Raw genomic sequence first — 27,281 nt, 5'->3', positions numbered from 1 at the left:
ACGAGTATTGGTCACAGTGACTGAGTCAGGTTGTATTTATAAGGAGCCCAGGGCAGACTCATGTCCTCAGAAATGCTAATATGACTCCCAAGCACCCTTGCAACTCTGCTGGGCGGAGCCCTTATCAATGCCTCTTCCATTCCTTTCCAGTGATGAAGGCCAGCCTCTCCATTTACATGGTCAAGAATTCACTCCCAGGCTGGAAAAGTCCTCACCATTAGTACCATATTTTTTACCAGGTGATATCTAACTAGTGATTTTAAAAAAATTAATGAAGGCTGGGAAGGTGGCTGAGTGATAGCTTGCCTTGCTTGCATGAGTCCCTCAGTTCGATTCCTTAGCACCACATAAGCAGAAAAAGCCGGAAGTGGCACTGTAGCTCAAGTGGTAGAGCGCTAGCCTTGAGCTGAAGAGCTGAGGGATAGTGCCCAGGCCCAGAGTTCAGGCCCCATAACTGACAAAAATTTAATGAAAAGGCCTCAAGCTGGGCATGGTGGCTCACGCCTGTAATCCTAACTACTCAGGAGGCTAACATCTGAGGATTGAGTTCCAAATCAGGCTGAGAAGGAAAGTCCATGAGATTCTCGTCTTCAATTAACCACCAAAAAAGCCCAAAAGTGGTAAATCATCAGCCTTGAGTAAAAAATAAATAAAATAAAATAAAAACAAAAGCAAAAACAAAACTAAGGAATAGCACCCAGGCCTTGAGTTCAAACCCTAGTGCCAGCACCAAAAAATAAATATCTCATCATGGATGAAATTTATACTGATAGGAAAGGCCATCATTTAACCCTGAGTTGGAATTACCTCTAGAGCAATATCAAAGTGAAGACAAGCAACCCCAAGACAACTTAGAGATCACATGCTTTCCAGGCCCAGCCAGAACATTTCACCAGGGCAACTCATAATGAAGACTGTTTGTGGCCTCTTTTATGGATCTGAGGCCTAGCTCTTGAGTCCACTAAGGAAATAAAAATATATGTGGTTAAGCCGGGAGCTGGAAGCTCAAACCTGTAATCCTAGCTACTCAGGAGGCTGAGATGAGGATCCTGGTTCAAAGCCAGCCCAGGCAGAAAAGTCCATGAGATTCTTATCTCCAATAAACCACCAGAAAACTAGAAGTGGTGCTGTGGCTGAAGTGGTAGAACGCTTGCCTTGAGCTGAAGAGCTGAGGGACAGGGCCCAGGCCCAGAGTTCAAGTCCCATGACCAACAACAACAACAACAAAAAGAATGTGTTATTCTGAATAAATTATCAGTTGTCTTTGGGGTCTGAATGGCAGGTAAGCCTCAATTGAACTATTAATAAGTTCTTTGTTTTGTTTTAGGTTTTGGGTATTTTTTTTTTTTTTTGGTGGGTTGAACTCTGGGCCTGGGGACTGTCCCTCAGCTCTTTAGCTCAAGGCTAGCACTCTACCATTTAAGCCACAGTGCCACTTCTGGCTTTTTCTGTTTATGTGGTGCTGAGGAATGAAACCCAGGGCCTCATGCATGCAAGGCAAGCACTCTACCACTCAGCCACCTTCCCAGGCCCCTTAATAAGGTTTTTGCTAGTCTATGTCTTATATTATGCCAACTGTAAAAAAAAAAAAAAAGGAAGATATTCATGATTTCTATGGCTTTTTAGGCTCTAATGCTTTTGGATCTGTCCCAAGAGCCTTAATTCCCACAAGCTTTCCCCATCCCTCTGTCCCCATTAGAGATGGCTTATGATTCTTACTGTACCTGCACACAGGGAGTAGGTATAGCCCAGGGACATGGTTGGAAGCATTAAGGGGAAAACCTTTTGACACTTGGTAAAATAATAATGAAGATATTCAAGACTACTGCAGCTGGGATAAAAGCTGTCATCCTAGCTGGAGGCAGAGATTGGAGGGATAGAGGTTCAAGACCATCCTGGGCATAAAAGCTCATAAGATGCTATCTCAACCAATAGTTGGGCAAGGTGACTCATGACTCATGCCTGTTATTCCAGCTGTAGGGGAAGCACAATGACCTGGCAAAATGATGTATTCCTGTCATCCCCAGTGATAAGGGGAAGCCCAAATGGGAGGATGAGAGCCCAGGCCTGCCCTGGCATAAAAAGACCTTAAAAATAACCAAGATTTCACAAATAACCAAGGCAAAAAAGGCCTGGAGGCATGGCTCAAGTAGTAGAGTGCCTGCCTAGCAGGCAAGAGGACCTACATGCAATCTCTAGTCCCACCAGAAAAAGACTACTAGAGGTCAGGGCTACAGCAATATGAGAATCTCATTGCTCTCAAGTCCCAAAGCAGAAAAGGCAGCAGAGCAAGGGGATTTATGCATGGAAAATCACTCAAAGGAAACACCAAGACAAGGGGATTCTTAACTAAACTGGCCTAACAGGTAGGCCAAGAAGATAGACATCAACAGGAACTTGGTCAGCTATCCAGGTGGAGGGGATGACTTACTAGGATCTTTGTTTAGAGTGGTTCTGACAGGGCCCATGAACCAGCCTGATTTAAAAAACAAAAAGAGAGATGCTCCTCTCAACACTTAAACTGAATTTCTGTACCCACTTTGTCTACCACAGAGGCTGGGGCTCTACTTCCTTACAATTTTTGGCTAGAGATGTAAGGCAAAGTAAAGTTAAGTACTCAGAATTTAGACAAGTTGAAATTTACTTCCCACCTTCATTCCCCAGGAAACACTACCGACATGAATAAACCTAAATGGAAATGAATGTCTAAAGAGAAGTTTGTGGCAGTGGAGACTGAGACTTACTGGGACAGACAGAGAGGAGTGTCAAAGTTTGGGCCCTCAATGCTTATAATGTATCATGCTAGACTTGGGTGAGTAGAAGGTGACAAGGAGACCAAAGGATCTAGATGTATATGTACAATGCCTGCCACCTTGTAGTTGCTTCATCAGTATTGAGTAAATGAACTCAAAAGTCCATTGGCTAGCTCTAAAATGCTACACTATTAAGATGAAAGGGCTTAGCTGCATGTGAAGGCACAAATCTGTAACCCTGGCATTTGGGATGCTAAAGCTGGAGGATCACACATTTGAGGCCATCCTACATTACACAGGGAGTTTCAGCCACTTGAGCTACATAGAGTCCCTATAAAATATAAAACAGTAAAAAAGATGAAGGGCTGACACTGCAACATGGATGCCTTGAAAACACTATGCTAAACTCAATACAAAAGAATAAACATTATGTGATTCCGCTTATTTGAGACAAATTCACAGAGACAAAAGCCAAAGCATGATCAAAAGATTCTGGAAATGAATACTGTAATGGTACAATAACATTGTGAATATAGTGAGTAATGCCATTAAATTGTACCCTGAAAAACAATTAAGCCAGACACCAGTGGCTCACACCTGTAATCCTAGCAACTCAGGAAGCTGAGATCTGAGGACTGTGGTTTAAAGCCAACCCAGACAGAAAAGTCCATGAGACTCTTATCTCCAATTAGTTACCCCAAAAGCCAAAAGTAAAGCTGTAACTCAAGTGGTACAGCACTATCCTTTAGCAAAGAAAACTTAGGCCCTGAGTTCAAACCCCAGGATCAGCACTAAAAACTAAACAGAACATCAGGAGGCTGAGATCTGAGAATCATGGTGTGGAGTAAGCATGGGAAGACAAATCTGAGAGACTCCTATCTCCAATTAAGTAGCAAAAAGCTAGAACTGGAGGTGTGACTCAAGTAGCAGAGCACTAGCTCAGGGGCAGTGCCCAAGCCCTGAGTTCAAGCCCCAGGGCTAACAAACACACACACACACACACACACACACACACACGCACACGTGCACACACACGCGCGCGCACACACACACACACACACACACACGCACTGAAGAAATGGTATTCTCAGATTCTGATTAGAAAAAAGAACAATCAGCCTGGCACCAGTGGCTCACGCCTATCTACTCAGGAGACTGAGATCTGGATTGCAGTTCAAAGCCAGCCTGAGCAGGAAAGTCTATGAGACTCCTATTTCCAATTAAACCACCAGAAAACCAGAAGTGGCACTGTGGCTCAAGTGGTAGAGTGCTAGCCTTGAGCTGAATAGCTCAGGGACACAGCTCCAGACCCAAAGTTCAAGCCCCAGGACTGGCAAAAAAAAAAAATCACAATCCAGTTTTGCTTTAAATCAAAGAGATTTTTATTGTGGTTGTCTACTCCACAGATTTCTAATAGGGGTGGTCTCGCACATGCTCCATGATGGTCTTCAAGCCACGCCAGGTCTCTTCTGCAGTGGGCAAGATCTGCTTGGCTGGCAAGAGGAAGCCATAGTAGCCTGTATCTCTCAACTCAAAGGCAAATGAGTATTTGATGCCATAATCATAGGCCCAGTCAATGCTTCCACCACTGGCTTGGTCTGATAGACAAATAAGAATAAAGTCTTATTACACTCTTCCAACTGTCCCCTTACATAACTGCTAATCAGACCCCCTAGATGCCCGGGCTGCAGGAGCAGACAGTTGAATAAACTCACGCTTGTGGGAAAAAATTACAAAAATAATTTGAAACACAAAAGGTCTTACTCCAACGGACACTGTACTTAGCCTCTCTGTGGTGTTCTCGGGGGCCTTTGACTTTACTCGCCCTTTTGGAATCCTGTCTGCTGCCCTAATTGGCATCTTCTCCAACTTGCAGAGCCCACACCACTTCCTTCTTTAGAAGACACTTTTCTTTTTCGCGTGGGAGAAGATGGGAGTAAGAGATGCGGTCCCAGCCCTTAGGAGATTCTCAGTCTAAAGATGAAGCAGGCTCTGCTCTAATGTCAGATCTGATAGCCAGTATCAACTTTGCTGATGAGTTAAGCCAGTACAATAACGTGCACCTGAGGGATGTGTGGCCACTGATGTGACAGATGATGAAGGAAGATGGCATTAGTCTATGAAGGCTGAAAGCATTCATGACTTGGAAGAGTTGGCAATAGACTGGCCTTGAGGTTCCCTCCCAGGAAGGTCAGGTAGAGGCCAAGAGAAGGATGTGGCTGGACACTTGAGAGAAGCCATGTTGTGTCTTGAACAGAGGTTTACCAGGAAAGGGAGGACTAGAGGTTAATATGAATTACAGTTGAAGTATCCCTTATTCAAAATGCATGAGACCAGAAATATTTTGGATTGGGGACTTTTTTTTAAATTTCAGGATAATTTTTAAAATGTAATTAAGATATCTTGGGAAAGTCTAAACACAGAATTCCTTTATGTTTCACATATACTGTATACATCACTGTATATTTTAGATAATGTATTTCTTTTGTGTCATGCTTGTGATTGAATCCAGAGCTTCACATATGCTAGACAAGCACTCTACCACTGAACTGTCTCCTCAGCCAAGGTACTTGGGGGTGCAGAACAGTACTGCGGCTTAAATTCAGGGCCTCATACTTATTAAACAGGTGCTATACCACTTAAGCCACATCTTTAGCTGTACCTGTGTTTTGACTCAGACTTGCCACCTAAGGTCATGTGTGGAATTTTTTCACTTGTCATTGATGCTGAAAGAGTTTTGAATTTGGGTGGGGGGGAGAAGGGAAGAGGGGCTGAGTCTGATCAAGGGATATGGTATGCACATATGGACATGTCAAAATGAAACCCCCTTGTGTAACTATTTGATGCTAATAAAAAATGTGGAGGGAGGGGCTGGGAAGGTGGCTCAGTGGTAGAGCGCTTGCCTTGCATGTATGAGGCCTTGGGTTCAATTCCTCAGCACCACATAAGCAAAAAGAAAGAAAAAGCCAGAAGTGGCGCTGTGGCTCAAGTGGTAGAGTGCTAGCCTTGAGCTGAAGAGCTGAGGGACAGAGCCCAGGCCCCGAGTTCAGGCCCCACAACCGGACCCCCAAAAAAAAAAAATGTGGAGGGAAAAGTTTCGGATTTGGGAGCATTTTGGATTTTTGATTTTGGATGAGTGATATTCGATCTGTAATGCTGAGAATTCCTATGACTTGTGACTTGGTCTCCCCCACACAGCAGCCATCACAGTGTCTGGTAAATAAAATACTAAACACTTACTTACTAATTGGGTTTCAAATTACTATTTTATAGCTTAAATGTTGTTATATCCCATAGCTAGTTCTGCTAAGAGGTGCCCAAAGGGTCAAACACTGGCTTCAGAATGAATCCTGACCCTGCAAATTATTATCTGTTGACTTACCAAATCATTTAGCTTCCTGAGTCCCAAAATGTTTTATTTATCCAATATCCACTGTTCATTACATAGAACAGTGAGAATTAAATGGGATAATGTAATGTCTAAGATTATAACACTTGTTGAGGGCTCATAAATGTGTTAGGTGCATGGTAAATTGGCTCATTTAATAACTACAATTCAGGTTAGTTACTAGTCTAGCTCCCATTTTACAGATGAGGAAACTGAGACTCAGAACAAATAAGGGAAAGAGTTACAATAAAATATGCAGAACAGGTATTCAATAAGTGTCAGATATAATTATAACATCATTCTCAATTAATGACTAGAATCTGATCAAATAAGACCCCATTAAAGTCAGAGCTATCTAGAGAAGAGCAAGTCACTAGGCATTTGACTAGTAGTCAAAGTTTATATAGCGCTCTAGAGTCAGTGAATACTTTTATTCCATACATTATCTGTTAATCCTCTTAACAACTCATTTTATAGACAAAAAACACAAGGGAGAATTTGTGTGGCTGGTACAAGGTAACTTGGTTCTAGAGTGGCAAAGCCATAGCTCAAACCCAAGCCTCTTCATCTGTACTTTTTCCCTATGCCTCTTTTCTTGAAAAAGAACTCTAGGGATGACTTCTTTTGAACCAGACACCAATAATAGTGCAGCTCTTCAAGGCCTTTTCTAGGTGGGAAGATGTTTAGGACATCTCACCTACCACAGACATGCAGCTACCTCTCAAGTAGACAGAAAAGCAGGTAGTCAGTTCATAGCTATATATCAGCCTGGGCTAGGAGGCAAGAAGTACTTAACTGGGACTAGTCCTTAGAGGCAGTGTTTGTCAGTACTAGAGTGTGGTTAAATTATACAGTCAACTCTAGAAGAGATGAACCCAGAATTGTCATTAATAAATGGTCAGCTTCCAAAAGATCACATAGTACATCTCCATTTGTCTGATAGTTGCTTATTATTGTGTGCATGTGTGCACTAGTACCAGGGCTTGAACTCAGGGCCTCACACTCTTGGTTAGCTTTTTCATTCAAAGCTGACATTCTACCACCTGAGCCCTGCCTCTACTTCCATAGTTGCTTTTTAGAAATGTCTTTGATACCTATCCCCTCACCAAGAAAAGTATACTAGCCTCAATCTTCGAAGGTCTACCTTATTCGTAAATACTTGCAGATACAGTGAGTGAGAAACTAGATTCATACAAGCAGAAAAGGTCAGATAAGGAGATGTTAGGGAAATGAACCCTAACATCTGTATTCAAATGATTTTTTCTTTCATGCTATTGTTTCTAACACATTTATCAGATTATTTCTTTGTTGCTTTGTATGTCCCTCCCCCACAGTATAACCCCTGCTTTCACTGTATTTGATGTCGGTATAATTTGTGGAGGGGAAGGGGAAAAACAAGTCGTTTAAATAAGGATACAGGTGGACCCGTTGCAACAATGAGAAGTACAAGTCGTTAGGTCAAAAACGAACTTTACAACTTTGGTGGGGGGAGGGTGGGGAGGATTGGGGGGGGCGGAGGGAGGATGGGAAGGGATGGGAAGGGGAAACAAAGGAGGAGGCTACAATGCTTGATAAGAAATGCACTCATTATCTTGCCCATGTAATTGTAACCCCTCTGTACAGTATTTTCACAATAAAAAATAAATAAAAATTAAAAAAAAGAAACTAGACTCATAATAAAATGACAAAGACCCATTTGCTGGCTACAGGAGTATACAATGTCTTTCTGCTTACATTCTAGGCTCCACCAAAAGACACTGTCAGCTAACCAGACAAAGAGATGTACTCTTCAGTCTTAAGTTGTTATCATGGTTTCAAGCTAGGTCTACCTGTCTATGCCCACTGACACCTGGAGAACTACCCTCCCCCCCCCCCCCCGATAAAAGTGAGGATAAGTCCACATGCAACAGGTCTTAGCAACTGTGCACATTACTCTTCCCAAAGAACAGCTTAAAGTATACACTAAAAAAAAAAAAAGGCTCCAAAGCTGTTTATTCTATTTGATTTGGTAATTTTGCTTTGGTAACACATTCCCAAAAGATCATGTAATGGATAAGAGAGTTTATAAAAACATATTCATGGTGTACCATTTTTGTTTGGTCAGTGTAGGGCTTGAACTCAGAGCCTAGGCACTGTCCCTGAGCCTCTTTGCTGCTCAAGGCTAGAACTCTACCACTTGAGCCACAGAACCACTTCCTGGTTTTGAGTGGTTAATTGGAGATAATAGTCTCACAGGGATTTTTCTTCCCAAGCTGGCTTTGAACCATGATCCTCAGATCTCAGCCTCTTGGGTAGCTAGGATTACAGGAATGAGCCACCAGCATCCAGCTTCATTATTTAATGTTGATGTAATTCAAAGACCCAATAACCATAGTTAACAACCTAATGGAATAGCAAATGCCTAGAATGTAAATATAAAACACACTGCAGAAATGATATTAATTTTAGGGGCTGGGAAGGTGGCTCAGTGGTAGAGCGCTTGCCTTGCATGCATGAGGCCCTGGGTTCAATTCCTCAGCACCACATAAGCAAAAAGAAAAAAGCCAGAAGTAGCGCTGTGGCTCAAGTGGTAGAGTGCTAGCCTTGAGCTGAACAGCTGAGGGACAGCGCCCAGGCCCAGAGTTCAGGCCCCAGGACCGGACCCAAAAAAAAAAAAAAGATATTAATTTTAAGCAGCTGAATATAAAACATAACAAAGACATTGATTCCAGTTGGATAAATGTATGTCCATTGACAAAAATCATTAATTAAATTGAAAATAATCATAAAGCATGCTGATCATTGGGTTATTTCCTCCCATAAACTTTTTTTAGGCATCATAAGTAGCAGAAAGAAAGAAAGAAAGAGAAAGAGAGAAAGGAAAGAAGGAAGGAAGGAAGAAGGAAGGAAGGAAGGAAGGAAGGAAGGAAGGAAGGAAGGAAGGAAGGAAGGAAGGAAGGAAGGCAGGCAGGCAGGCAGGCAGGAAGGCAGGAAGGCAGGAAGGCAGGCAAGGCAGGCAGGCAGACAAGCAGGCAAGCAAGCAGGCAAAATAAAAAAATCCATAGTCTGAAAAAAGAGAGATTTCTATGACATAGATTACCAGATCATTAAGTTTTACATTTCCATAAAGTATGCTGAATCTAATGAGTAAAATATCATTCCTTTGCTGTCCAAGATTTCCATTAGGAAGACCATGGCAACTAAGTGGCTACCAAATAGAGCATTCCAATCTGTTGCTTACTGCAGCCATCACACTGCTGCTAACATGCTATATCTCCATATAATGCCGCAATTCAGTACCCTGCTGAAAATTCACCAATGGTCTCCAAAATCCTTTAAATGGATTGCAAACTCTCAAACACAACACACAAAAGCCTGGATTCCCTGGACTCACCATCTTACATCTTTCATTCCAGCAATCTCAACCCTACTTAAAGTTCCAAGAACCTTTCATACAATTTCATACTTCTATGCTCTTGGATGTGAATAACCAGAAGCATTCCTCCTTTCTCCTTTCTCTAGCTACCTTATGATCAACCTTTACCTGTACAAAGACTCGGTGACCATCAAATCCCTTCAAATTCATGTTTTTGTACCATGCATTATCTATTGTTGTACATATTGTTTCGTCCTCCCAATCATCCCTCCTATTGAAAAGTCAGGTGTATTTTAGAGTTGGCATAATGGGTAGCACAAAGCAGATGCTTCATTAAAGTAATCGAATAGAAGAACCAGTTTCCAAAAGATCCTTGGGAGCACTAAGGAACTCTTAGACACTTAACTGTGTAGGTGTAGTTTTGTTTTATCTATAAGAAAGGACTCAAAATCTATACCAGGGTACAATGGGATTTTCCACAGCACTGTACTGCAATCCACTGATCTTATCCCACCTCCAGACCCTACCCAGGTCCTTGCAGAGAGCCACATCCATTCTGTACCCACCCACTGTGCATGGAATTTCTCAGGGCTTTAAGTCCCTCTTGGCCAGGAAAAGTAATAAAAGTATAACTTTAGGGCTAGGTTCTAATAAAAGCCCATTTTTAGGTTGAAACACCTTCAGGTGAGCCATAAGGATCTGGACAAGCCCAGGATAGAACACAAAACTCACATATTTAGTAAGTTCTTAGTAAATTCTAGACATCACATACTTAAAAATCACATAGAGGATCTCAAACTGAGTGAGGGAAATTGAGTAGGGTTGGGTTCTGTGAATGAAGACCTATTTCTTTTACATATAGGCACAGGTGGATGTAGATGTATATGTCTGTTAATCCAGCATTCAAGAAGCTGAGACGGGAAGATGGTGAGCCAGACTGGGATGCATAGAGATACTCTGTCTCCAAAAATAAATATAAAAAGAAGCTGGGTACCAGTAGACTCTATCTCAAAAAGCCAGTAGAGTCTATCTCAAAAAGCCAAAAAGAAGCTGGATGCTAGTGGATCATGCAGTTTGAAGCTAGCCTGAGCAGGAAAATATGTGAGATTCTTAGCTCCAATTAACCAGTAAAAAGCTGGAAGTGGGTATGTGGCTCAAATGGTTAAAGCATTGGTCTTAAGCAAAGCCCAGGGCAGCACCAGCCCTGAATTCAAAAAACAACAGCAACTGGGCTGGGAAGGTGGCTCAGTGGTAGAGCACTTGCCTTGCATGCCTGAGGCCCTGGGTTCAATTCCTCAGTACCACATAAGCAAAAAGAAAAAAGCCGGAAGTGGCGCTGTGGCTCAAGTTGTAGAGGGCTAGCCTTGAGCTGAAGAGCTGAGGGACAGCGTCCAGGCCCAGAGTTCAGGCCCCACGACCGGACCCAAAAAAAAAAACAAAAAACAGCAACACCAACAACAACAACAAAGGCCAAGATTAGAAAACCTTCAGTCCCAGCTCACGTGGTACCTATCTTCTTAGTGGTTCATTTGTAAAAACTGCAGCACAATAAGATACTTACAAATGACTGAGCAGATTGGTCCCACTTTATATTTGGTGCCATGCAGGCCAGTCAGAGCCTGTGCAGCCTTTTGGGCCACTTCATCCTAGAGGGAAATAACCAAAAAAAGATGAGAGAATGACCACTGTCTCAAGAACTTGTCTGCCCAATAGATGAATATAGACTGGAAGTTCTGGTTAACTGAGACAGAAGCATATACCCTTTTCATTTCAGTCACTTTCACTGAGAAGTAAGCACGGGTATACTTTTTTGGTCTTTAGAAATACAACATGAAAAGTTTCATTGTTTGTTTAATCACCCAGGTGTTTTCAGTCCTCTGTGCTTCATTATTTTACCTCTCTTTGTTCAGGAGTGTGGGCAGAAACTGGATGGGTATAAGGGGACTAAAGAGAATGCATATTAACCCCAGGATGTACCCAGAAAGTTGATTTTTTAACTACATCCTTACTTTGGCTTATTTCCCTGTGATTGTCTCTTTTTCCAAGAAGTAGAGCTCAGCAACATATTTTCCATTACTTGAGGGTTCCAATTTTGACTGATTGAGGCTTTACTGTCCTTGCTAAGGATAAATGTAAGGTCTTGAACTTGGGTCCAGGAAAACAACTCTACAATTACCAGATGGAGGGAACCTGGCTCAACTGAAGCCTCAGAGAGCTGAGGGTGGGGAGCGGGGGAGTTCAGTTGTCAATGAGCCCAACATGAGTCAACACCATGATGCTACTGCCAAAAAATTAATGTGACCCTCAACTGCATTAGCAGAAGTGCACGTCTGGATGACAATGTTTATAGCCATGCTCCTCTCTGCACTAGTTAACCCTCAGCACAAGTTTCATATTCATTTTAGAATCTGCCCTTGGAGAATACAGGCAATCCAAATCATGTTCAGAAAACAGCCATGAGAATGGTGTGAGAATTTGAGCCTATATTGTGAGTCATTAAAGAACTTGGGATGATTTGAACAAAATAAGGCAAGATATCAGAGAAGCAAGTTACTGGTCACTTAACTGATAGATCTAACTCCCAAAGGGAACTTTGCATGCTCACCAGCAACAGCTAATAAACCAAAGCTGGTGGAAAAGACACAGAGAATAGGTTTTAGCTCTCTATAAAGAAGTCCAAACTGGAATGTTCATGGCTCACACTTGTAATCTGAGCTACTCGGGAGGCTGGGATCTGAGAATTACAGTTCAAAGCCAGCCCAGGAAGACAAATCTGTAAGACTCTTATCTATACTTAACTACCAAAAAAATCCTTTAGCAATTATTTGTACCCCCAATATAAAATAGGTCAACTCAATGACTATCTGGTAGACACTTGAGCATCAGGTTTGAACAATTTAAGATTATCTGGATCTATAAAAAGTGTATTTTATTCAAGCCCCATGACCGACCCTCCAAAAAAAGTATATTTTAGGGCTAGGAATATGGCTTAGTGATAGAGTGCTTGCCTAGCATGCATAAAGCCCAGGGTTCAATTCCTCAGTACCACATATACAGAAAAAGGTAGAATTGGCACTGTGGCTCAAGTGGTAGAGTAGTAGGCTTGAGCAAAAGAAGCTCAGGGACAGCACACAGACCCTAGGTTCAAGCTTCAGGACTAGCAAAATAAAATAAAGTAAAATGAAATTGTATTTTAGGGCAAAAAAATATATTTTAGGTTTCTTGCAATTCTGGCATTCTTTTTCCCTACTCTCCCTTTGGTAAAAGTGAAATCAAAACCCTGAAAACTGCCCTACAGGTCTGTAACTCCAACTGATGAGATAAAAGATATGTCTGAATTGAACTAATCTATTTCTTTTTTGCCTGAGGCTGCTGACAATAATCTATTTGAAGGTAAAATATCCAAAGGTCCTAATTCTGGGCTTCTCCCTAACATATGAGTTTCAAAAACCAATTCTAATAGCCAAATTGGAACTATCTGCACATTCTCTTCAGCTGGGGATAACTGTTGCTCAATTGTGTACAGACTACTGAGATGTCACCATCTGTGATCTAAGGCTGTGGCCAATTTATTTATTCCTGAGACAGGAATGAGAGATAGAATCAAATGAGGAAAAAGAGTGTTTTGAGCCCTACATTGTATACCAGTACATTGTCATGGCAGATTATAGCCCCAAGAAAGTAGTTTTAGGTGAATTACAGAGAGCACCATTACCTAGCAAAGAGCATCTGTCCACCAGTCCAAAAGTCTCAGGTACAAATTCAAGTGAGGTTTTTATTCCCCTAAGCAACAGAATTAATGGCCAGATCTAATTACTGACGCTCAGCAAGGTTCTACCTGCCTGTAATCCTAGCATTTGTGAAGCTGAGAGGTCAGAAGAAAATTTTAAAAACCAGGTTCTTTTTCTTCTAAAGTAATAATAACTTGATAAATTTAATTTCATAAGGAAACCAGTTAGCAAAGTCCAAACTTTGACATCAAAATCTTCTCAGTAGCTGGGCTAACATCTCATCATCTTTGAGACCTTTCACTAGTACACCTCTTCCTCAGTGGCAAACTTTATGACTACAACTTATTTGGCCAGACAATAAATGTTGTTACTAGGCTAAAATGTTTCAGAGACTTACCAGCTCGTCAAAGTTGTCTAACTTGGTACATTTATATCCATAGGGAAACATGAGCAGCTGGGAATAGCTATGGAGGGTAATGAAAGCCTTAACTTGTCCATGGCTCTTGATGAAGTCCACTACGGATTTCACTTCAACTTCAGAGTTGGCCCTGGGTCCATGGTATGAATCAGAGCAAGGGCTGCTACTGGCTCCAGGTCCTGGTGAGAGGCAGAAAAAGCTCAAAAGGACAGTGAACTTTAAATAATTTCACCAATAAATTCTACCTCTAGAAATCAGAGCAAGATTATCATTGTGTTAGATGAAGTCTCTTTGAAAGGGCATAGTATAGAATCCTAACAGAAGTGATTCTGGACACATCTTTTCTTTTAAAAATATGCTTCTTCTATATGGCAGAAAGAACTCTCCCATTAGGTCATCTCCTCTCAATGGGAGTTGTTGGAAAGGAAGCTAAATTTAATATTATAGATGAAATTCCTCCATTTGGGTGGGAGTTTATCACATTAATTTTTCTGGGATATCTTCCAATTTGTAGAGTCCAAGAGTAGAAGTTTCTATGCATCTGTATTTCCAAGTCACAAAGCCACAAATGCAAGGAACCTCTGACACCCTTTCTGTGGTGAGGAAATCACAAACACATTTGACACGGCCACCATTGGCCTTGATTCTCTCCACAGCCAGAGTTGCTCAAGATCACTAAGTGGGGTGGGTCACTGTAGGCCTGCAGGGGCTTTGAATGCCAGGGGAACTGTTAGCGGCAGAGCTTAAGGCTCTCTCTACCTTATATGAAAGCGTACATATCACCTCTGTCATCTTATGTTAAAATTATTTAATGAGAATAATATTCTGGGGGGCTGGGAAGGTGGCTCAGTGGTAGAGTGCTTGCCTTGCATGCATGAGGCCCTGGGTTCGATTCCTCCCTCAGCACCACATAAACAGAAAAAGCCAGAGGTGGTGCTGTGGCTCAAGTGGTAGAGCGCTAGCCTTGAGTTGAAGAGCTGAGGGACAGTGCCCAGGCCCAGAGTTCAGGCTCCACAACCAACCAAAAAAAAAAAAAAGAAGAAGGAGAATATTCTGTGCCTGGTGCCAGTGGGTCACACTGGTAATTCTAGCTACTTGGGATGCTGAGGTCTGAGGATTCTAGTTTGAAACAAACCCAGGCAGATAACTCTAAGAGACTCTGATTTCTAAGTAATTAGCAAAAAGCCAGAAATGGAAGTGTGGCTGAAATGGGTAGAGTGCCAGCCTAGAGTGAAAAGCAAAACAAGAATGCAAGGCACTGAGTTCTAACTTCAGTACACACACACACACACACACACACACACACACACACACACACACACACACACACACACACTAAAAAAAAAGGATAACATTCTGAGGGGAAAATGGCATTGAATTACTGGGCATTGTTCAGTATTTTTGGTCTAGTAATTTGATTACTTTTTCCCCTATGCAAAAAGAAAGAAAGAAATTACATAAACAATGAACAAAGTTACCACTCAGGCTTATTCTGTCACCAATTCCCTAATGCGTCCTGTCTCAGTTCCATGGTTCTCATTCATTCATTTCTTTTACAAATGTTGAATGATTGCCTTCTATGTTGCAGATTCTGTGTTAGGAATGCCACAGAGAAAACAACCCAGCTCCTCTACTCCCTGTAATTGTGGGCTAGTGAAGAAAAACCAAACAAATTCCAATCCCCCAAAGCAGAAGAGCTACAAGTCAACAAAATCAGAACAGCAAGCTAATGTTTTGATTTCCAATCAATTTCTTAATCCTATTTGTGCCTCTTTTATAAATTTTCCTTCTCGAAGCACCCATCGATGATGTAATGCTTCTCCTCCAAATAGATCTTAACCCCCTCTAGTGGTTGGTGCACAGCTTCCTGAGCTCCCGCCATTGTGCAAAATCTGGCTTTCCCAGCTCAGAAGCCAAACCCTCCTTTGCTTGCTACAGCTTGTAGGGAAACCAAGATGTGAGATAAAATATATTAGATGCTGCTCAGAGCTCTGTGACAGTCTTGCGCTCCTCTGAAGAGAATTTAGTGGAGTGTTTTTCAAGGAGGTTTTTTTATGGCTTGAATCTTAAGTGGACTGAGCAGGGTGACGCACTGCAGAGCTCTGTGAACCAGCTAGCTGGCCAGACAACAATCTGACCATCCCTGAGGATAACTCCCTGTGTTTACCTCCAAAACCTGCATCCCAGTTCCGGTTAGGATCCACACCAACACAGGGGCTGCCAGCCACCTTGGATCGGGTCTTTCTCCACATACGATTCTTTAAAGAAAAAAAAAAAAAGATACAGAAAACAAGGAAGATATTCATTTAGTCCAATGAGACAGACAGCCCTTTTTACATTGTTCCTTTCTTTGTTTCCTAGCAGGAAGCCCCCTTTTAGTTGCACTCATTACCCTTGACCTCAGAGGTGTGGGTTTTCTCTTATCTTCTGAAAGAAACACTTCTCAGACCATGTACCATAAAACACTGGTTCTGTTAAATGTTAGCAAGTACCACAACAAAAAAGCCAAAGGGGCCCACTGTCTATAGGTCACACCTGTAATCTAGTTACAGGAAGTTGAGATCTGAGGATTGCAGTTCAAATCCAGCTGAAGTAGAACAACTGAGATTCTTATCTCCAACAAACCACCAAAAAGCTAGAAGTGGAGTTGTGGCTTCAGTGGTAGAGCACCAGCCTAGAGCCAAAAAGCCAAGGGACAGGACCCAGATCCTGAATTCAAGCCTTAATACTGTGTGTGTGTCTTTCTCTGTCTGTCTGTCTGTCTGTCTTACACACACACACACACACACACACACACAATTAAAGTAAGGAGAGAGTTTTGTGGCAGAATAGTTATTGAAAAGGTAAGGCTGAATTGGTGAGGTTACTGCAGAATTGCAAAGATTTCTTCATATTTTAATGCTTTTTATGACCCTCTTAGAAGAACATGATGGACAGCATCTCCTAGACCTGCCTGTGAAGCCCTCTATTCACATGCTATCTATCTCACACAATGAGTACAAGTATTAGTATGAGTTTCTTTGACAGTGCTACTGCCGTCATCAGTGCTCTACAAGAATACACTTGAAGCTCTGATTCATTTCAAATACATGAAGGGTCACAATTGCCACAATTGTATTTTGTAATGAGATTTTTTAAAAGGGGAAAAAATCCTGCTTAACTCCTTTTAGAGATGTAACTGTGGATTTCTTCTAGATTCTAAGTAAAATGCTAGGATGCATTGTGCTGCCTACCTAAATCCTACTGCAATCTAACTGTCAGCAGGTAACATCCACCACCTCTTTTCTATCAGTTCTACCACACACACACACACACACACACACACACACACACACACACACACACAAAACCAGCGCAGAGATAATTGGAACAAATCTCCTAGGTGACTCATAGTGAATACTGTGCTCTAATAGCCCAGCCTAACAGCTGAAATGAGCTCCAGCTGAGATGACATGTAAAGACATCATGTGTTAGAATAAAAAATGATTATAAACACCTCTCTATGCCTCATTTCAGAGCCACTACTGAGAGATTACGCATTCTGTTTAGAGTAAATCAAGAACAGAAAGATGACTTTTATTTGTTTTTTGAAGTTCCTACACATCTCCCTAAGTCCTTGTGGAAGAAGGGGGAAAAAAAGAAATCCAGGCTTACAGTGGTGTGAGAGAACACATATCCATCAGGGTTTGTAACAGGCAACAGGAAGATATCCATGGTATCCAGAATAGAAGTGATGGATGGATCTCTTCCATAATCAGAGGCAATCTAAGCAGACACAGACATGTGAGTCTCCCACTCTCCTTTTGCTGGGGAACACAGGACAGACAATTAAGACGACATGCCTTTTTCTAAGTGTGAACTAGAGATCACTGTTGATACACGGCCATCCAGTCTTCCAGCAATGTTAATATGTTTATTTTGTAAATTATCTTTAAATAGTTCTACAAAATATTTCAAATCAGCATGCCAATTTGTGAGCGCAATGCATCTTCATCAACAGCCTCTCCTACCCTCCTTCCTCCCCGTGTTAATATGTCAGACATACCAAGGTGTATACTTCCATTCCAGTCACAATAATTTACTGATATGAAGTAAAAATGAGTGAGCACAGATCCAATCTCTCTCAAAAGCAGTAGCCTTCTACTTATTAATTCAGTGAAATGTCTGAAATGGTGAGCAATGGTATGTATGACTGGTTGATGGCAAACTATGAACAAAAGAAAAAAGTTTTTTAATATTCCTTAATCCTCACTCACGGTAACTTTCCAAAAGAACTCAGTACCAACTATGTAAATAAGGAGGGCTTTGCTAAAGATGCAGAGAACCAGTTAAATTCTATTCAAGGGAATTACATTCTACTTGTAATCAATTGCAGTAGAGTTGAAGTTTCTGCTGGATTAAAATTTATTCATTTCCTGTGCTCAGCCATCCTAAGGCATTATTATTCAACTGTTAAATATCCATTTCATAATACCCTAAAGGTAAGCGCATTTTAATTGAAGGGAAAAATGTATCAGTCAGTATGCACGTGGTTGCACATGCTTGAATGATCTGATGTGGATTGATTTCCTTTGCTCATGAATTAACATTCTGATTTATAGCATGTCATTTTTTAATTACTTAAGAAATACCAGACTAAGTCACACCCAGCCCCATGTCTTGACTCTTGTGCCAATAAACATGTGGAAGAAAGATATTGCTACATCTCGACTTCAACATCAGATTTGGGAACTATTCACAACAACCCAAACACCCTAGTTCCACTTCGGGTCTGTAGGTCAAAGTAAACTGTTCTTATACCTGTTTTTATTTTCCATCTGAGCCTCCCTTCATGACTGTATAGATTTCTAGCATCTCCGGCCTCAGCCCTCAGAGCTCCAAGCAACAAGGATTTTTCTCAAATCTGTTCTTCCACTAAAATCTCACCCTAGGGTCTGCCTCGCTAGCCTCCCCTCCTTCCATCTCTCTAGCTTGTTGTGTCTTTTTTTAACTGAGAGCCCAGTGGCAGGCCCAGAGACACAGTGCCACGGTCCCCCGATGGGACAACACCAAAAAAGGTTGGCTGGGTCTGTTTTCTGTTTTCTGTGTGGTAAGAGAAGGGCTTGGTTGAGAGTGCCAGCCAACCCTAAGGGTGTGTTGTGTGCTTGCTTACTGAACCTGACCCCAGAAAGACAAAGTGAGGGATTCTACGCAAAATGACCTTATTTGCGGTCCACAGTGCAGTAGCTTGTGTAACCCACTCTCGAGCATGGATCCCAGCATCTAGCCAGATGGCTGGCTTGTGTCCTCCGGTGCTGAACTGCAAAACAAGGCAGGCAATGTAAAGAGCCCCACTGCTGAGGGCACCGCAGCCCCTCCCTCTTCTTTCCCTGTCCTCTCTGTTTTCAGTGTGATGGAGAGGGAAGGGATGCAAACATGACACTGTGGATTCATTCTTCTCATGAAAGGTTTTTCTTCTCTGCTCACTCCCTTCGTTTAACATAAGCTTGATGCAGGCTAGCAACAGGCAGATTTCCTCATTTGTGTCTTTAAAAAAAAATCATTGTTGATAATGTAATGACATGAAAATTATGTTCACATATAGTAAACTGGGGGGGAACAGGTTACAGAGCAGGATGCCATGTTGAAAGGACTAGTGTAAATGTGTGTGTGTGAGAGAGAGAGATTTTAAAAAGAAAGGAAGAGAAATAGGAAAACAAGAAGAGAATAGAGAGGAGGAAAAACAAAGTTTATGGATACTATTGCATATTGATGAAATTAGAATGATGGGAAATTATTTTCTTTGTATTTCTTTCTCTATTTTCCAAATGTATGCAAAGATTGTATTATCTTAATTTAGGAATGCTCTTGACAACCTTTTGAGTGCTTCACAAAATAAATAAATAAATAAATGAAAAATGAACCAGGATGGCAGGCTCCAGAGGTGCTTTCCAGAGTTTAAATTTTATGATCTAAGTGGCTGGCTTTAATTTGGAACCGTGGCTTTGCCAATTGGATGCGTAAATGGGGAGGAAAAGATTATTTTTGCGCCATCAACTCCTATTTCTGTGCAGCATCCTAAACACAGCAGATAAGGTAAATGAGAAATGCAAATTCTCACTAAAATATTACATTTCACAGGTGTGGGGAGTTTTAGTTGAAAGTGATCTGTGTCATTTACTCCAGAGAGTTCAGATTTAAAAAGCAGAGAACTTTCAAAAACACAGAACAACCTCAACCCATCAAACCATCTAGAAAAGGAAACACCAAGAAAATGCAAACCAATGGATAATCTGGAGTTTTCCTGACCCAATGACAGGAAAAAGAGGGGGGAAGAGAGGGGGAGGAGAGAAAGGGGGGAGAGGGGGAGGAGAGAAAGGGGGGAGAGGGGGAGTGAGGGGGAGAGAGAGGGAGAGAGGGGGTGGGGGAGAGGAGAGAGAGAGGAAGAATGGGGGGAGAGGGGGGAGGGAGGGAGGGAGAGAGTATTAGCAAGTGTACACAGGGTCACTAAGTAGGCAAACTACTCTTCTCAGACCTGCATTGGGATAACCCAGCTCTGGAGAACTCCATCTGTCCCAGTTAGTCAGTTTGGTTCCCAGCCATAATGTTTCCAAATTTAGCAGGGAGTTGTGACATTACTATCTGCCCCCCTTAACAAACGCTTTCTAGGAAGTCTGGGGAAATAATTTGCACTATTTTTCAGGGCAAAGTGTAAAAGCTTGAAACTATATCAGTACTGTTAGGGCTAACAACTTGCAGTTAAACCTTAGCCTTTTTTTGTCCATCATTTTTTAACTATGCCTTCATTTCAGAGCATTGGCCTTTGAAGTTGAGTTGTCTTCTTTGGTGGGGAGGGCATACTGTAGAATTTGGGGGGTTTTATTTGTTTTTCCTGCAGCTCAGGCAAATACTTGGTGCTTTTTAAATTCTGTTCAAACTAGCTTTAATGTGGGAATGTGGCTTAATGGTAGAGTGCTTGCCTAGCATGTAGGAAGCCCTGGGTTTGATTTCTCAGTACCATATAAACAGAAAAAGCCAGAGGTGGTGCTGTAGCTCAAGTGGTACAGTGCCAGTCTTGAGCAAAAAGAAGCTCAGGGACAGTTCACAGGCCCTGAGTTCAAGCCCCATGACAGAAAGAAAGAAAGAAAGAAAGAAAGAAAGAAAGAAAGAAAGAAAGAAAGAAAGAAAGAAAGAAAGAAAGAAAGAAAGAAAGAAAGGAAGGAAGGAAGGAAGGAAGGAAGGAAAGAAGGAAGGAAGAAAGAAAGAAATGGGCTGGGAAGGTGGCTCAGTGGTAGAGCACTTGCCTTGCATGCATGAGGCCCTGGGTTCAATTCCTCAGCACCACATAAGCAAAAAGAAAAAAGCTGGAAGTGGCGCTGTGGCTCAAGTGGTAGAGCGCTAGCCTTGAGCTGAAGAGCTGAGGGACAGCGCCCAGGCCCAGAGTTCAGGCCCCACAACTGGACCAAAAAAAAGAAAGAAAGAGAGAGAGGGGGGAGGGAGGGAGAGAGAAAGAGAGAGAGAGAGGGAGAGAAGGGAGGGGAGGGAAGGGAGGGAGGGAGAGAGAGAGAGAAAGAAAGAAATAGAGGGAAAGAGGGGGAGGAGAGAAGGGGAGGGAGGGAAGGAGGGAAGGAGAAAAGAAAGAGGTAAAAGAAAAAGGAGAAACAGCAAACAACCCCCACCTTGATGAATCTGAAAACACCTCCCACCCTCCTCCTACCTCTCCTCTTCTCCCTCCCTCTCCTCCCCTCCTCCCTTTTTCCCCCTCCGCTGCCCCAGCCTGGCAGGCACCTCCTCCCCCTCCTCGGTTCCTATTGGCGAGCTCGCCCGGTTCTCGGAGCGCATCTCTCAGGACAAGAGCATTAATTCTCTCCTGCAGACCTGCGTCAGCCTGCGCAGGAAAGGACAAAAAAAAAAAAAAGGAAGGGGGGCGGGGGAGAGGCTGCTGGAAACCAGCAAAGACCGGTTAGGAGAGAGGATTTGAAGAAAAAGAAAAAGAAATAAAAGCTGCTCTGGCAGGCCAAGCTAGGAGAGGCAGGATTCTAGAAGTGTCCAGAACAAAAACCCCACGGCTGTCTGGGTGGGTGTACCTTGAGCACGTTCATGGTCCTGTTTTCAAAAGAAGAACCAATATTCACTTTGCTCACTAGATCAGGGTGCTCAGCCACGAGGCGATCCATTTCTTGGGAGATCTGAAAGGGTTTCAATGGAAGAGATAAGATAATTTGCCAAGCTATGATTATGATGGCATTGCCTTCCCTCCATCCCATTCCCTGGAAGCATGGTGTCACAGTGTCACATCGCTGCAGGACCTGGGGGTTCCGCAGGGGTGAGGGGCGTTTGTATCCCAGCTCAGGGATGCTGAGTCATTTGGACAAGAGAAGCCATTTTGCTGCAGTACAGACAATTCTGTGCACAACAAAAATGACACTGGTCTGGTGTGCTTGTAGCTTCCTCCCCCCAGCTCTGAGGTACAGCTTCTCCAGACAAGAGAACTAGCAGAACACAAACTGGTAGTTGCATAAACACACACACACACACACACACACACACACACACACACACACACACAAAGGAGGAGGGGAGGGGTGTCGAGGTTGGTGCTACAAAATGCAGGGGCTAGTGCAGGCTGGGGGACAAAGAAACACCAGCCCCAGGCAGCCTCAAGCCCCAGGCCACTTCACCAATTTTCAAGGTTCATTGAAATTCTGTGCATCCTACAGGCAGCCAGGCTGTGTCCATTGCTGGGCACACCTGGAGGTTTCCCAGGATAAAAACAGCCTCTTCCAGCTGTTGTCAATGTTTGCCGTCCCAGGGACACACCAGTGTGTGGGACAGAGAGAGTGAGTCTTGTTTCTTCCTCATGCCAAACTAAGATACAGGTTTGTGTGTGTGTGTGTGTGTGTGTGTGTGTGTGTGTGTGTGTGTGTGTGTGGAGGGGGGGTTATGGTGTCTATTATATGGTGTACTACCTGTGGGATGTTGCTTCATATTTAAACACACTGGTATTTCTGGCAGTGAAACAAATGAACTAGTCAGGTCAGATTTTAGCCTCTACATAAGTGTAGGTCAGAGAAGGTTGACTAGCAAGGAAAATTGAGCAAAATAAATTTCAGAGCTCTTTGCATTTTAAAATTGTGAATTAGAGACTTGCTGCCAACCAGATAATTCTTCTTTGTCTCTTCCCTACCCACCTGGCCCTTTAAACCCCCAACTTCCATCTGACTCATACCCCTCCCTCCTCCACTCTGAAGTCTGCCAATAGAGACAGACCTTTACAGGTCTGTTATGGAAAGGTAAATGCAGCCCACCTACTATCGTGTGACCCAAGTAAAGAAAGGGACCAACAACACACAGGAACAACAAAAGAATCTATATAAACTTTGCTACCATATGGCCTTGGAGGTTAGGCAGGCTGGAGACTTCACCCTTGTCTGGAAGTTAGAGGTGTCAAATTGGCCCATAACTCCATCATGAGTAGCAACCATAAAACACAGCTATCCTGTGAGAAGTGCAGATCAGAAATCTGCGCCAGAGTTTTGAGGGGAAGAGTATGGCAAGGCTGTTTGTTAGCTCACTTAAGACACTCTGAACACTTCCATAATAACTGTGTGATTATGGGCAAGTAGACTTCAGGTCCTACATTTAGCCAATGACATGGGTACTGCCTGTGAAATCCTATGGAGACTTGGAGAAGCTAGGACAAAATGGAGAATAATGTCTAGGTTATTAAGTCACCCACCACTTTGTCCTCACAAGAAAGAATGGCACATTTCTCTGATACTCATTTTGAAATGCCTACCTCTTCCAATGTATGGTAGGCCCCAAAGTTGAAATTACCATTCCGTTCTCTTCTCTGATTAAATAGCATCTCTTCATTCTCTTGATCCAACAGCACCTAAGACAAACCAACTGTATATTAGTCAACAGATGGGATTTCTGTTTATAAGGGAATTGTGATCCTCAGTACCCACTACCAAGCTTTTCTCATCCTGTCCTTAGGCTCAAGGTCATGCTCTTTCCTTTATCTGGTAGCACTTTGGAAGAGGATGGGGCATTCAGCCACTACTACTGTAGGATGACAGTACTCTAGGCTCAGCAAGCCTCTGGAGGGCCACAGTAAGGCATAATTACCTGAACATCTTCAATCATGATGGAATAATCAATTTCCTGGGACTCCAAGAAAACTTTGACTGCCTGGACACTGACAAAGGGAACTCGGATATGAGTTGTCTCTCCTGGGATGGTAGGTGATTTCCAGAAGTCGAGCTGAAAAGGATAAAGAGCCAAGCCAATGAAAAGAGTGGGACTTTCTGGGGGAAATGGATAGTTTAGTATTGCTGGATTTCAGCAAATCAATTTGTTACTAATATTATTTTAAGCCCACATAACCAGAATCAATATAGAATCACTATTAATACCAACAAGCATTTTATAAATATCCAGTCATAGAAAAATGTGTTATGTTTCCCTCCCAGGCATGGTTATTAATGTTCTTTGATAGATAGATAGATGGAAGATAAATAGATAGATAGGTAGATAGATAGATAGATAGATAGATATTAAAACTGGCAGAGAAAAAGATTATTTAAAACTATGGTAGGGTGTTTTGGTTTTGGCCATTCTGGGTTTGAACTTAGAGACTAGTATTTGCTAGGCAGGCACTCTACCATTTGAGCCATGCCTTCAGCTCTAATAGCAATTTTTTAATTGGCTTTTTAGTGATCCAATTCATTTCATAATCATTAATTATATGGGAGAAATAATGTTAAAGGTGTTCAAAATAATTCACAGTTAATAGCCAATCTCATTCTTACAATATACCTGTGAGCTAGGGGAATGGTAAATCTATACCCATTTTTCTGACTAGGGAAGTAAGTCATAGGAAAGGAAGATGGTTTGCCTGGTGTCACGTAGTTGAGATTAGAGCCCAGTTTTATGGAATCCCCACTCCATGAGTTAGTATCCCATACTACCTCAGAGGAATCAGAATACAGCCCAGAATGGATGTCAATCATCCTGACTGGCTGTAGAGTATTCCCTCTGGGAAACAAAAGCCATTACTAGCACAAATACCTGGAGATGTTCTTCAGCCTCTAGTTGTATCAGACTTTTAATTTGTTCTTCATTGTTTGGGATGATCTCAAGAACTTGGTCTCTAAAGAATATTAAACAGAGACATGACCTTAAGAGTGAAACTAGGGGCACTTTTTCTTTTATTTTCTGTTCCGATTAGCCTCTGCATATAAGCAATGAATGCAGCAGTCAATAATCTCTTTGACATCCCAGAAGCTAATAAATAGCATAGTGACCCACATCTCCAGAATGAAGAGGTGATAGAATGGCTTTATTTCCTCCAAGGAAATGTTATCTAAATAATAATTAAGAGGCTATCTGCTCTTAGCAGGAAGCTTGCCATTAAAGTTACCCTTCCTTTAGCTAATGAGAATTTGTCAAGTCACACCTGCTGCTCATAACATTGGCTTTTAAAACGTGCCTGTTCTTGTTTTTCAGAAAAGAAGTTGTTTTTTTTTTTTTTTTAATGGGATAATTAATTTGATGCTTGTAAGAGGAATTGGATTCACATCTGGGTAGACTTAATGTGATTTTTTTGTTGTTGTTTTGTTCATTTTTGAAACTGAAAATGTATCAGCTCTCCATCTGAAAACCCAACTTTTGGACAGGAGAAGTTGAGACTCAAACCAATTAAGGTATATTTCTTCCTCTCCTTACACACACTCAAGTACACACACACACACACACACACACACACAAGCACACGCACACACACACAGACACGGAGGAGGGGAGAAGGGAAGGAGGAAGAGAGAGATCTCAAAATTAGCAAATAGATTCTTAAAGAAGATGGGTAGGGGCTGGGAAGGTGGCTCAGTGATAGAGCGCTTGCCTTGCATGCATGAGGCCCTGGGTTCGATTCCTCAGCACCACATAAACAAAAAGAAAAAAGCTGGAAGTGGCGCTGTGGCTCAAGTGGTAGAGCACTAGCCTTGAGCTGAAGAGCTGAGGGACAGCACCCAGGCCCAGAGTTCAAGCTCCCCAACTGGACCCCCCCCAAAAAAAAAGATGGGTAGAAGAACCAGATTTCTTTATCCCTCCTCCAAAGCAGGCTAATTTCATGTCCATTTGTGCAATAGGGAAGAAACAGGTACAAGTCACAGACAGGGGCCTACGTACGTAGGTCTTCTGAAACCAAGTTCTACCCAATTTCCAATGAACTCTAGTGGAATACATAAGCTCTCCAAGGCTCTTCTGCCTCCTAGGACCCATCTGCCACAAATGCCCTAAAAATTTCTCCACTGGGGTATCATTACTTTTAGTTAATGCTTAGGTACCCAAGAATCTTCCTTTAAAAGGAGGAGATGCGGGCTGGGAAGGTGGCTCAGTGGTAGAGCGCTTGCCTTGCAAGCCTGAGGCCCTGGGTTCGATTCCTCAGCACCACATAAGCAAAAAGAAAAAAGCCGGAAGTGGTGCTGTGGCTCAAGTGGTAGAGCGCTAGCCTTGAGCTGAAGAGCTGAGGGACAGCGCCCAGGCCCAGAGTTCAGGCCCCACAACCGGACCCAAAAAAAAAAAAAAAAGGAGGAGATGCTAGCCGAGCACCAGTGGCTTGCCTATAATCCTAGCTACTCAGGAGGCTGAGATCTGAGAATCACGGTTCAAAGCCTCAGGAGGCTGAGATCTGAGAATCGCAGTTCAAAGCCAGTCTGGGCAGGAAAGTCAGTGAGACTCTTATCTCCAATTAACCCCCAGAAAACTGGACGTGGCACTGTAGCTCAAAGTGGTAGAGTGCTAGCTTTGAGTGATAAAGCTCAGGGATAGCACCCAGGTGAGTTCAAACCCCAGGACCAGAGGGGAAAAAAAAGTTATGTGTGATCCATTTGCTGAAAACTCATTATTCAAAATGCAGTCATCCTTGTCACTCTTCACTAAAACAGATTCGAGCTTTTGCACCATGGGAAAGAAAAGGCCCTCTCCAGGATTTATGTCACAGAACTGCCTGCCCTATATTTAAGACCATTTTTACTTAGCAGCTGATAAACGGCCAATTATGACCTTAACACTAGCTTTACCCAGTTATAGCTCCAACTTGCCAATCATCATGGCAGCTCCCACAAGTACTCAAAGTGCCAATGAACTTGTACTCGAAATCACTTGCATATATTGCATAGATTTCTCTATCTAAACAAGACCCCTAACCTTTCCTTTGTTGTCCAGACATACCAGAGGCCAGCCTGGCCTGAGCCATGTGTACTCCCAATTGTAATCCCGTTCTTTATTCTCAAAGAAAAGTCCTTTTATTAGCAATCCATTTCTATGTTTTCACAATTTTCACTTATTTATCCTTTTCAATGCCATTCATCTCTTTTTTGATCACCTCTCATTTTTCCCACTACAATTCTCCCCCACTCCCAGCCAAGAGAACTTTGAGAACATTTAACACGTACACCTATAATTCTGTAATATCCAATGGGAGGCTTCAAGAATGAGCTAAGTAAACTTCAAACGAGCCCCAGAAAGCAAAACTTACCCCACAAATGTTTCTCGACAGTAAATAAGCCCAAAAAGGGCACCATATAACAGGATCAACCTCATGGTCAAGGCTTTTTCCAGAATTCAGAGTCCTTCCTGAACTTTTATTTAT

General features: G+C 42.4%; 1 protein-coding gene across 1 annotated transcript; it reads right to left on the bottom strand.

Annotated features, from left to right (window-relative positions):
* Window positions 1-4,111: 4,111 nt before the first annotated feature.
* Window positions 4,112-27,281, bottom strand: Cpa2 (carboxypeptidase A2). The gene is made up of 11 exons (XM_042695979.1): window positions 27,168-27,281; window positions 24,698-24,779; window positions 23,756-23,890; window positions 23,424-23,519; window positions 21,712-21,813; window positions 18,846-18,944; window positions 17,300-17,410; window positions 15,813-15,903; window positions 13,625-13,824; window positions 11,058-11,142; window positions 4,112-4,351 (listed from the first exon to the last, which is right to left on the bottom strand). The coding sequence occupies exons 1-11, from the start codon at window positions 27,230-27,232 to the stop codon at window positions 4,164-4,166; spliced, it is 1,254 nt and encodes a 417-aa protein (XP_042551913.1). The 5' UTR covers window positions 27,233-27,281; the 3' UTR covers window positions 4,112-4,163.

Source organism: Dipodomys spectabilis, unplaced genomic scaffold, assembly GCF_019054845.1.
Source record: "Dipodomys spectabilis isolate Male_0828 unplaced genomic scaffold, ASM1905484v1 ptg000197l, whole genome shotgun sequence".
NCBI lineage: Eukaryota > Metazoa > Chordata > Mammalia > Rodentia > Heteromyidae > Dipodomys > Dipodomys spectabilis.
This window is presented reverse-complemented; position numbering and strand designations above follow the sequence as displayed.